At 32.2% G+C, this 12,901-nt stretch overlaps 1 protein-coding gene across 1 annotated transcript; it reads left to right on the forward strand.

The window, feature by feature from the left end:
• Positions 1–5,836: 5,836 nt before the first annotated feature.
• LOC142636738 (U-box domain-containing protein 35-like) lies at positions 5,837–12,901 on the forward strand. Its single transcript, XM_075811025.1, has 9 exons — positions 5,837–6,014; positions 6,833–6,918; positions 7,063–7,181; positions 8,378–8,613; positions 9,246–9,523; positions 10,099–10,200; positions 10,274–10,702; positions 11,130–11,885; positions 12,657–12,901. Exons 1-9 carry the CDS (start codon positions 5,837–5,839, stop codon positions 12,660–12,662), a joined length of 2,190 nt encoding a protein of 729 aa, XP_075667140.1. The 3' UTR covers positions 12,663–12,901.

Below are 12,901 nucleotides of genomic sequence, written 5' to 3' on the forward strand. Positions count from 1 at the left end.
TTTGGAGTTGCTAAAATAGTTTTTCCTTTCAATTTTCATGATATTGGTTATGTCAAATTTCTCATTACATTTCTATAACGTATATAATTTTGAAAATCACTATTGGATACTACATATACAATATAAATTTACAATTATTGCTTGTGAAATTCTACTAATTATGACACAAAATAAAATAATAAATTGGTCAAATAGTATCTCCTAAATTGACCGTACATAGTCATGGTATATTACATAAATAACTTATAAATTTGAATTGATTTTAGTTATTAAAGAAAAATACTTATAAATATAAAATCATCCAAACTCTTTCTTCCTCTAATTTTATATATAGAGTTAGCTAGATATATAATTATGTTTTTTTATGATTTATATATATTAGACTCATTGTTTTCTATACTAAATTAACTCATTTGGCACAAAAATTTAAAATTAGATAAGATACGTTGCGTAAAATTAGACTCTAATTGAATTTCAATTTAAAATCTAATTGAATTTTCTCTCAATTTTGCCTATTAATATATATATATATATATAGATTACTCTTTTGTTGAGTCACATTAGCGGCCACATCGTCCACCTATTTCCAATCCCCTCTCTCTTATTTTTAATTCTTTTTATTCTTATTAATTTCCTAACTTAATTATTGTTACACTTTCTCCAACTTTTCCTTTTCCTTTTACCTTTTTTTTTCCTCACTATTATCTATCTTAATATCACTTAATTTTCCTCTATCTCTTTATCTTCCTTTATTTTTGGTGTTTCTTATTCTCATCATCTTACTATATATCTACAATTCTCTCTCCCATTCTATGCATAGTTTTCCCCCACACAAATTTTTTATTTCTCTCTTTCTCTCTCTCAATTTTTTTATTTCATTTTTTCTATAGATTTTTATTTTTATTTTTATTGCATCTTCACTTTAGGTTGATCAATTTTTGTATTATTTGTAACTTTACTTTGGGTTGATATAATTAAGTTTTGTATTTTTAAGTTAACTTTTTTCTTCTCTTTGATTTCATTGTTGTTATCCTATTACATTATAAACATAGTATATAGGAATATAATGTTATTTTATTACATACCATGACTTGAATAATTTAGTGTTTATTACTATTTTTTTTTTTAATTTTTACTCTTTTTCCTTTCATCTTATTTCTATAAATTTCTTATTGTTTTCTCTCACATTCTCTCATGACAAAGTGATGCGGGATGTGGAAGCGTCAAGAAGTAGAACATGTCTATCTCTAGAAAACAAAAAACAAAATACGTTTGCTTCTAAAAATAACCTCAAATCCACGAGGGTTCCTTGAATCCATGAAGGTCCTTTGAATCCACAAGGAAAAAGGATCTAGAATCCACTAGAAAATAGAAAGACAAAAGTTTGAATTTTATTGATTGAATAATTCTTAAAAAACGTATACAGACTTTGGGGCCTATCAAAGGGCTCCGTAAAACTTGACAAGCAAAAAAATATATTCTAAAATAACTCCTAATTAATACCTAATCATAACGGGAATCAAATTTGACCTAAAAAGTATTAAAAGCACCTAAAAATAAGGAGATAATAACTCAAAACAAGGAGATAATAACTCAAAACCTAAAATAACGAAAATTACAAATTAAATACCCAAATTAATAAATTACAATAATTAAATTGTAGATTCTATCTTACGTCAGACCCCTCCACTTGAAACAAACTCGTCATTGAGTTCATTTTTGAAATCTAAAATCTTCCATTCCAAGAGAATAAATACTTTGAATACTTCATCTTCCATGTCTTCTTGCCAAACTTGAAATTCATCAATTGAGCAACTTGAACTTCTTGTCCCTTGATCTTCATGCAATTAACAATATTCACCAAATAAGAGTCAATAATCAAATCAAATCTTTCCACCCTAATAAAATCAATAAACTTTGTTTCAATGTCTCCCACCAAAATAATAGGAGCTTGAACGTTGCAATCATCTAACTTGACTTCATCGAGATCGTTGACAACTTCCTCTATAATTTCTTCTTTAATGGTTTCTAGTATCTCGACCTCAAGATTTTTCTCTATAATAGGGTCTTCATTAATCTCCTCCACAATCTTGATATTAGGTTCTTCTACAGCAAGGTCTTCACTAATTTCCTCAAAAATCTCTATATTTTCTATTTTGACTTCTACATATTCTTCAAGATGTGTATTTTTTTCAACATGTAATTCTTCTCTTAGTGGTGGAATATATGGCTCTTTAAAATAATTCAAGTGTGAACTTCTTGGCCAATAATAATCCTGTATTGTATACGACAAGATTTCTTCACAATCCAAAGGATAAAATTTGATAGCAAGTATCTTTTTCATCCTTAGCCATGAGCGAATTTTGTCTTCTTTACCTTGTTAGATTCTATCAGATTGTACTCGTTCCCACCAACGTAAGGCATACTCACTAAGTTTATACAAAGCAAGTCCAACTTTTTTCTCATAGTAAATATTCTCAAAGTTAAATAAATCCTCTAGATCAAGTAACCAATCAAGAAAATCTTCTTTATAAAAATAACCATTAAAACTTACAATTCTTTTATAAGGTTTATATAAAATTTTCTTACCAATAGGTTGCTTGGGAGTTATGTCTCCACAAAATATCCATATTGTTTCCATGTTTTAACGACGGCATCTTAGAAGATATTTGTGAGTGCTAGCTGTATGTTACGAAATACTTACTAAGTTTTCTGGCACTAAAATTGCTACCATCTCATATGCCAACCACCAGACCAGGATAAGTCAAGGCTTTGATACCAACTGAGGCGGGATACGGAAGTGTCAAGAAGCAGAACACGTCTACCTCTAGAAAACAAGAAACAAAACACATTTGCTTCTAAAAATAACCTCGAATCCATGAGGGTTCCTTGAATCCATAAGGGTTTCTTGAATCCATAAGAGTCATTGAATCCACAAGGAGAAAAGACTTGGAATCTATCAGAAAATAGAAAGACAAAAATCTGAATTTTATTGATTAAATAGTTGTTAAAAAACGTGTACAGACTTAGGGGCCTATTAAAGGGCTCTGTAAAGCTTGATAGATAAGAAAATATATTTTAAAATAACTCCTAATTGATATCTAACCATAACAAGTACCAAATTTGACCTAAAAAACGTTAAAAGCAGCTAAAAACAAGGAAATAATAATCCTAAACCTAAAATAACAAAAATTTCAAATTAAATACCAAAATTAATAAATTAAAATAATTAAATTGTAAATTCTATCCTACATCACAAAGTGGTACTCTTGAATTTTTATTATTTCTTGCAACTCTACTTTAGATTGATGAATCATTGTGATTTTTAAAACTCTATTTTGGGTTCATGTGTTTTGGTGTTGTATTTTCTATTTCCCCATCATAACTACTCTCTCTCGCTCTCTCTCTCCCTCTCTCTCTCGTAGCTTTGATTTGATTTTTGTTTCAGTTAATACTTAGTTATTTTGGAAGTAAGAATTTGAACTTATATCAAAACATAATCTTGGCTATGCTAATAACAGATCGGTGTTCAGTCCATTTTGGTTTACTTCAGTCCACTTCGGTCTACTTCGATTCATTAAGTTCACTTCGATCCATTTGGTCTACTTTGGTTCAATTTGGCCCGCTTTAGTCTATTCTGTCCATTCGGTCTACTTTGGTCAATTTGGTCCACTTCAGTTTATTCGATCCATTTTAGTCTAATTTGGTCAAATTCAATCTATTTCAGTTAGTTCGTTCCATTCGGTCCAATTCAGGCCAATTAAGTCTACTTTGGTCCATTTGGTCTACTTCAGTCAATTCAGTTCACTTTAGTCTATTCGGTCCATTCAATCTACTTTGGTTTATTTGATCCAATTTGGTACAGTTTAGTCCATTCTGTTTACTTCAGTCCATTTGGACTACTTCAGTTCATTTGGTCAAATTCGGTGTACTTACTTAAAAATGAAAAAAAAAAAAAAGTTTAGGTTGAAAGTACCATTATCTACAATAAAATTTAAAGAATAAATCACACACATTCTATATAAGCTTGTTATAAGTTTTGATTATCATGATAATCTCCTTTTAAGAGAATGAAGAATTTGAATAATTTATTTAAAACTTAAAAATTTTATTAATTTATACAAAAAAATTAGAAAAACATAGCATACTGTAACATAATTTCAAAGAATATGGACCACCTTATAAGGAATAATATCAATCAAACACACCAAAAATAATAGAATGATATATTGGTAGGAATAGAAAGATGAAAATAATTTTAGCAATTATTTAACTTTTAGGGAAAACAAATTATCTTTAACAAATTTTAGAAAATAAATTATAATTATATTACAATTACAAAATATTTATGAATTCCCACATCTACGACTAATTAATATTTAAAAGCTAAAGACACAAAATCATTGTTTCATAATATATTACAATGCAATAATCTACTAATAAAGACAAAAACACAAAATATCATTGTTTCTTACTACATTACTATAATATAAATGTATTTTTGCACAATGATACATAGAATGATGTGGGTGTATTTTGGGGTTAATTGGGCAAATTTAGAGCCTTATGCTAATTTACAATAACTTATGCAAATGCTCTTACAATGAAATCAATGTAAAATTGTAGGGTAGTGCCAAGATTTTTGGAAGAGGGACCCAAATATAAAATTGTAGAGCAAATACCTATAATTATTATTATTATTTTTTTAAGGTCAGGTGGGGCTCAAGCCCTTTTGGATCTCCACCTAGCTTCATGCCTCATTTCAGTCCACTTTGATCCATTTGAGCCACTTTGAATCTACTCTGGAACAAAAATTGAGTGTCATGTTATAAATGAATTTTTACCTTGTAACAATATATCTCTTTTGTATTCATTCATAACATTTTTGGATTTCTAATCTTTTGGATAGCGGAAAAATGTTATTTTATTATAGTGCACATGTATTATCAAATTATTAACGCAAAATTCCTTCACAAGTTAGCGATAATAGTAAAAACTTAAATATTACGTGCCATTTTAAGTTTGAAAAAACAAAATGCTACACATTTGACAGCCTCTAAATATAGGACACTCAATGTTACTGACCGACCATGTAGAATTTTGATTGAATGAAAAATTTTTGTCCCATTTTCAATGTTTCACTTTAAATTCCACCGACTGCATAATCTCATATGTCTCATTTTTCTTTTTTTTTTAAGGTTAAACTTTACTTAATTTATAAGGATAGAAGATCCCATAAAAAATTATAAAAAAAAGAAAAAAAAAATGAAAAGTTGTAATTGGTGAAGTATGAACTGAATAACTAAAATAGGAGATAGGATTTTCATACATAGAATATTGACATATCATGATCTCAAAATCACACACCTCATCAGGAAAGTCAAATATTAGGCTTTTGACTACGTACCAATATTAGTAAATCTTCAAGAAAGAGAGGGAGAGAATTATGGGGGCCTTTAATTGTTTTAAATTAATTGTCTGTCTTCTTCAAACTCTTTGTGAGGTTCTCATTTGAAGAGCAAAAATAGGGAAATTAACAAACAGAATGATCTACCAGAAAATGGATTAATTAAGAAAAGATCTGGCAAATATCAAGGCATCAGAATTTGTTGTTTACAGGGAGAGAGAGAGAGAGAGAGATTTTCAACCGCTCAGGTGGCTTTGTAACTAAACAGATAAAAGGGTTGTCAGGTTTCATGAGCAATTTTTTTTTTCTTTTTCTTTTTGACATTTTAAGATTCTGGGTCTTCTTGAATAGTTTGTGAAAGGTAGTTAAGATTGTCCAGAGTAGAGTTTTTAACAGATAAAGAGCCTTTTTTTGTGTTGAAGAAAGAAAATGTGGCTCCCAAAATTACATGGAGCAAAGAAGACAGAAGGAAATGGGATGGTTGCACTTGCCATAGACAAGGATAAAGGGAGCCAACAAGCTCTCAGATGGGCTGCTGATCATCTTCTCTCCAAGGGCCAAACCGTCATTCTAATCCATGTTGTTCATAGAGCATCCTCATCTCCATGTCTCTCTCTCTCTCTCTCTCTCTCTCTCTCTCATATACACATTAACATTTTAAGTTTATGAGTGAAACTTAAAATGCAGTTTCTTAAGTGTTATATTTTAGATTTTCCAATTAAATTCAACCATATGATTGCATTGACCAATGAATCACATGGTTGAATTTAATTGTCTTGGGAAGATTATAGTGTTTGTGTTGTATTTGGTCAATATAGCCATATGGTTGAATTTGAATTTAATTGGAAAATTTAAGTATAAAACAAAAGGAATTGTGTCATGCTTTAACTGGTAAAATCGGTTTGGAATAACCGGTTATAGATGAATACAGAAACCGAGGATGAATAGTTGCCATAGAATGGCATTTCATAGGGGTTTGGGATTGCTCAATTATTTTGTAATAATTCAGATCACAATGATACTAACAAAGAAAATAACAACTACAGTGCAATAATAATTATAGACAAATATTTGTAAAAAAAATAATTGCTAGTTGATATCTATTTAAAATATTTTGGATGCAAAAGGAAATTCTGCATACACCATGATACTTATCTATATGTAACATTTAAATCCTTGTGTTCTTATTTGGATAAAACCTTGTTGCTCTACAACATTTATATTTGTAACAGTAATAGCAGAAACTAAGAGAATAGGTTCAAAAGGTTTAATACATCTGAAAAAAGCTTTTGGTGTTACACTAGCAAGATTGCATGCCTGTTCTTACCATTGCAGCCAATTTCTCTTCAATACAAGATTACAAGCTATAATGACTTGTGTGTACAGATGGGGGATACCGTGCTGTCATTTGTGATAGCAACGAAGCAGTTGCCTCGCCACACAGAAAACAACTTGAGAAGCAAACTAGGGATCTATTCCTTAGCTTCCACTGCTACTGTACTCGTAAAGATGTAGGTTTTGGCATTGCTCATTATTTTCTCTTTATGCCATGAGAAAATGCCATTCTGTTTTATTTCTATTCATGATACCAGCTTCTTTTTTTTATTTCTAACCCTTTTCGTTTTATTATTGACATGCACAAAATTTTGTATCAGATACACTGCCTCGATGTCTTACTCGAAGACACAGATATAGGAAAGGCATTAACAGAATATGTTTCCTATGCTGCAATAGAGAACTTGGTTCTTGGTGCGTCACATCATGGATTTATGAGGTAATCTCCTTCTAATCTTTTAACATAATCAAGCTCCCAGAAGGGGAAAGAAAAAAGAAAGAAACTGACAATAAGAGGTCAATAGATAATATCTTCAAATATTAGAGGGGTTTGTAAAACTTCCTTGGATTATTATGCCACTGTGATATGCACAAAATTCCTTGTTTCTCCAAGGTGTTGCACTTCCGTAATTGAGTAAACGAGGAAATAGGAAATAAAAATCACAATAATTAACCAATTGATGTTATGACTCATGAATAAGTGAAGTTATAATTTGATTATTGATCTCTAGGAGCATGACAATTGGAAGTCAGAAAACTACTAAAAAAGAAGACATCATTAATAGTTCAACTGTTCAAACTGAAGCACTAGTAATATAGCCTTTTTTATTTATTTTAGTAGTAGATAGATAACAAAGTCATCAACAAAACCTACTTGATTGTAACTCCTAACTGACGAAACTAATCTCAAGTCCCAAGATCAGAGATAGAGCTATGATTAGCAATGATTTCCAAAATCTGATTGTGGGAGTGCAGGGTTCCTAAATTGCAAGAGAAAAGTGGTCAAGCTGCTAGAGAAATAAAAAACAACGCACCTTATGTTCATTCTTAATTCAAATTATTACAATGTAAATAGAATTGCATTGTTGATTGATTGAAAGAAAAAAAAATATAAACCTTCTCTTATTCAATTATTAAGTAGATTAGCTTAATAAAAAATTAACTAATATCTACTCAGTTTGAAATTGTCAAATGATTAGGTTAATTGCAGCTATATGATCCAAACAAATTAATCAGTAGCACCATTTTTTCTTTTGCCTAAAAATCTTTCTGGATTCGTAAGACGTTCACTATCAAAAAACAAAAAAAGGGCAAGTACATAGTCAGAAAGAATATCCACTCTACTCAAACTTAAAAAAGTTATAGTAACCCATCTTCAATTGAACAATTTAGTTTTATTTGTTATGTATGAATCACATATAGTGAAAAATACTTTCACCATGCTTTCTTTGTAGTTTTAACTGAAGTAGCAGACTCATCACTCTAATCAGCTAACCTAATCAATTGTGTGACCTACATTTTAATTAGAACGAATATATGAAGCTGAAATTCAAAAAATAAATCCATAATTGGATGAGGCTATAGATGAATTGACTATTGTTAGTATGCTTAGTTTCAATTCTTTTTCTTATGCAGATTCAAGTCATCAAGCGTTCCAAGCACTGTATCAAAAGGGGCACCAGATTTCTGCTCTATATATGTGATCTCAAAAGGGAAGGTCTCTTCAGTTCGAAATGCTTCTCGTCCAGCCCCCTATACTTCCCCACTACTTGAACATATTCAGCATATAAATAGCGAACATATTCAGAATATAAATAGCAAACATATTCATCCTCCTGCCTCACCCTCCAAACGTACCATGAACTTAAGAGGTTTGCTCCTCTCAATTATAAAGATTTCTCAACTTGTCTTCATTTAAGTACTGATACAAACATCTATCATTTTTGTGTAGCAGACAGGACGTCATTTAAGCCTCGTAGCTTGTGCGATGAGCCAATCAGGTTAGTCATAATAAATCTCCCCAATTAAGAATGACATGATGCAGTAAACTTGTTAACACCTTAGTGTTATGGATAATGATATTTGTCAACCATCCGTTGACAAAGTAAAAATGGATTTCATGGTTTCAAGGGGTAAATTTGGCTCGACAAAGAAATGAAATCTTAATATTTAAATCAATCAAAGAATTCTGTTGACTTGAAAAGAAGAAGGCCGAAGTTCATGGGATTTTTCTAAAGCTCTAGAGAATTTAGAACTGTTTACAGTTATTTGGGTTGAATTTGAGCTACCTCATGTTATTTTTCACGTGGAAATCAATGTTTAAATTCTTAAAAGGGGGGGAGGGGGGGGGGGGGGGTGAAGAGAGAGAGAGAGAGAGAGAGAGAGAGAGAGGGATGCCTATTTAGTAGTCCTTGTTTTGAATACAGAAGCTAAATTTCAAATGTGATTTATTACATGACTGACTTCATCTTGACTGAACACAGGCCACCGCTCACAAAAGGAGGAAGAGGTTTGAATGCAAAGGCCTATTCGGAATTTTCAGAATCAGATACTGAAATATCATTTATAAGCTCTGATAGGCCAAGCATTGAACGGCTGTCCCCTACAGTCTATGATTTTACTGATTCAGGCCGAACATCTCGGCTTTCAACCAGCTCAGATCAAAGTTTTCAATCAATCCATTTAGATGCCAAGTTCACTGACCTCAGTTTTCTGCATGATGTCTCATCATTTTCACAGGAGAGTGGAAGAACGTCATGTTCCTGGTCATCCCAAAATTTGGTAAAGACATTCTCTTCTTAAAAACAACATTTCTATGTAGAAACCATCTGACAAGTCATACCTAAACGGTTCCTTTAGTCGTACATTTCTAGGAAATTTCCTAGTAGTTATGAAAAATGGAAGCAAGTACCAGAATTCTGACTTTACATGAGTCTTAATCCTCCATATGCCAACCCAAACTGATTTCACTGTAATTTATGCTTTAGACAGCTTGAACAAAATTATCCCTTAAACTTTTCTGTTATCCCTTAAACCTCCACAAGCACATTTTTTTTGCTTGATGCCTATCCAAGGTATCCATTAGATTGAGCACAAAGACATGATACAATGGCTACTTGTGAGATAGCAGAAGATGAACCATTTTTAGTGCATTCATTTCTTCTAAATTATAACATTCAATTTTATTTCATATGATGCATTGCAATATCATTTGAAGTTCAAGGTTAAAAGAATTCAATAGCCTGCACCACATAATAGTACTTGTTCAATTTTTAAATATCAAAATTTCTCATTAAGATGGTACCATACATCCGTCATCTAGATAATTTCCACTTATGGGTGTTTAAAATGTGCAGGATGATGTGGAAGCAGAGATGAGGAGGTTGAAGCTGGAGCTGAAGCAAACAATGGACATGTACAGTACAGCATGCAAAGAAGCACTTACTGCAAAGCAAAAGGTATTTAAAAGACACATCTAATTTGTTTCTCCTAAAAATTAAAAGATAGTTTCTAAAGTTACAATTACCATAGGCATCGGAGCTGCATCGTTGGAAACTTACAGAAGAGCACAAGCTTGAAGAGGCAAAACACTCTGAGGAAGTTGCACTGGCAATAGCAGAGAAAGAGAGAGCTAGGTCCAAGGTAGCCATGGAAACTGCTGAAGCAGCAAAAAGGATTGCAGAGTTGGAATCACAAAAAAGAGCAAATGCAGAAATCAGAGCCCTCAAAGAAGCAGCGCAAGCTAGGGAGGTTTTGGAAAATCTAGCCCGAAGTGATCTCAAATACAGGAGATACACTATTGAGGAGATTGAGAAGGCAACAAATTTCTTTGCTGAATCTCAGAAGATTGGGGAAGGTGGTTATGGCCCTGTCTATAGGTGTTACCTTGATCATACACCAGTCGCAGTCAAGGTTTTACGTCCAGATGCTGCTCACGGGAGATCACAATTTCAGCAAGAGGTGCGTAACCAAGAATGTAGATTGCTTGACATACATGAATAAATCATATTTCATGCACTTGATTGTATTAGGCAACTAGGCACGCAAAAAACAAAGAAATAATTAGATAGCATACATTTAAAAATGAAAAAGCAAGTGGATCCCAACATGGTTTTCCAATTTCAAGTAGCCACCCTATGAGGAATACATAAGTTTTTGTTGAGTAGTACTCCTTTCAATTTCAAGGAGCCTTGCACATAGGCTTGATAGGATGGTTACAAACAAAAAGTTATTATGCCAAATCCTATAAGAGTCCTCTCAAGAGCTTGTTAAACAAATATTTGGTTAAAAATTTCATTTTCTTAAGCACTTCCTCCCGAACATGACATGCACATTACCAATAAAGAATGAGTTGCTTCTTACATTTTCCTTGATAACTCTAATGCAGATAGACATACTTAGCTGTATAAGACATCCCAATATGGTACTCCTTCTAGGAGCCTGTCCTGAGTTCGGCATCCTAGTATATGAATACATGGCTAATGGAAGTTTAGATGACTGTATCTTCCAGAAAGGACACACTCCACCTCTCTCTTGGCAACTTAGGTTCCGAATTGCTGCAGAAATTGCCACTGGCCTACTCTTCCTCCATGAGACCAAGCCAGAGCCACTGGTGCACCGTGACCTCAAGCCAGGAAACATTTTGCTAGACCACAACTATGTCAGTAAGATTAGTGATGTTGGATTGGCGAGGCTCGTACCTGCTGTAGCTGAAAATGCAACACAGTACCACATGACCTCAACAGCTGGAACTTTCTGCTATATTGATCCAGAATATCAACAAACAGGAATGCTTGGTGTGAAGTCTGATATCTATTCCCTAGGAGTCATGCTTCTGCAGTTGATAACAGCCAAGCCACCAATGGGGCTGACTCACATTGTTGAACAGTCTATTGAGAACGGCACATTCACTGAGTTGCTGGACCCAGCTGTGCATGATTGGCCAGTCGAAGAAACCTTGTGCTTTGCAAAGCTTTCACTCAAATGTGCAGAACTCAGACGGAAAGACCGGCCAGATCTTTGCAATGAAGTTTTTCCAGAGCTCAGTAGATTAAGAGATATAGCTGAAGAAAAAATGAACCATATGCACCCTTACAGCAGTTTTCATCCCTCGCCCAATCACAGCAACGCTTCAATACATCAGGTGAGTTCAAAACATGTAAATTATCAGGAACATTTGCTCACTAAATATACATGATACCATTCACTATACTTGCACTTGAATTATTGTTAAATCTTCTCCCAAATCAATAAATAACCACATAAAAGGCAAAAGAACTGATATTTTTTTAAAATTTTTTGTTGTGCTCATGGCAAAAATAAATTTACTAGCCTTGGCAACTATAAAAGGTATAACATTATGGAAAGAGTAAAGTTTAGCTACAAAATTGGTTGTAGTTTTAGGCTACAACCTTACTCAATATCTTTTTATTAGAGGTGAATTTTGACAAATTTACCATTGGATCCTATCTTCTTTTTATATTCTCCATACTTGCAAAATTTTTTAAAAATTCTATGTCATCAATAAATTGTTTAAATTACCAGTTTTTGTAATTTAAAATTATATACAAAATATAAGCTTATATATATATATCATACAGTAAATGATATCCAGTTGACACAAAATTTGATATGTGTATTAAGAGCGTAAAGAACATGCAATTTAATGGTTAAATTTTCAAAATATGTAGTAATGTTTATTTTATTGAGTAAGGTTGTAGCTTTATACTACAACCAATTTTGTAGCCAAACTTTTTTCTTATCGAAATAGTTTTTGCAGGATGTTATAAGCAATCCACTCCTTGAAAACTTATCAAGTACATCATCACTAGCAGAAAAATAATCAGGTATAGATTGATAAACACTAAAAGCAAAAAGTACAACGATCAAAATCTAAAGGCTGTTTTATTTGCAGGCGTAACTGAGTAATGCTAGCAGGTCAATTCAATTCAGGTTCCCTTGAGGCAGCATTAGAACAGAAAAATCCTTTTTAATTAGTTGAATTTTGTACTGATAAATTGAAATGTAATTCGAGGTTCCTTTCTTGGAATTTGATTCCCATCTTGATGGGAGTTTAGAAAGTGAAATTGGCATGCTAGTATGTAATTTATTTTTATTTTTATGTAAATATGATTGACAATAGAACTATTTTTTTTTTGG

This window comes from Castanea sativa, chromosome 5 (genome assembly GCF_040712315.1).
Source record: "Castanea sativa cultivar Marrone di Chiusa Pesio chromosome 5, ASM4071231v1".
NCBI classification, from domain to species: domain Eukaryota; kingdom Viridiplantae; phylum Streptophyta; class Magnoliopsida; order Fagales; family Fagaceae; genus Castanea; species Castanea sativa.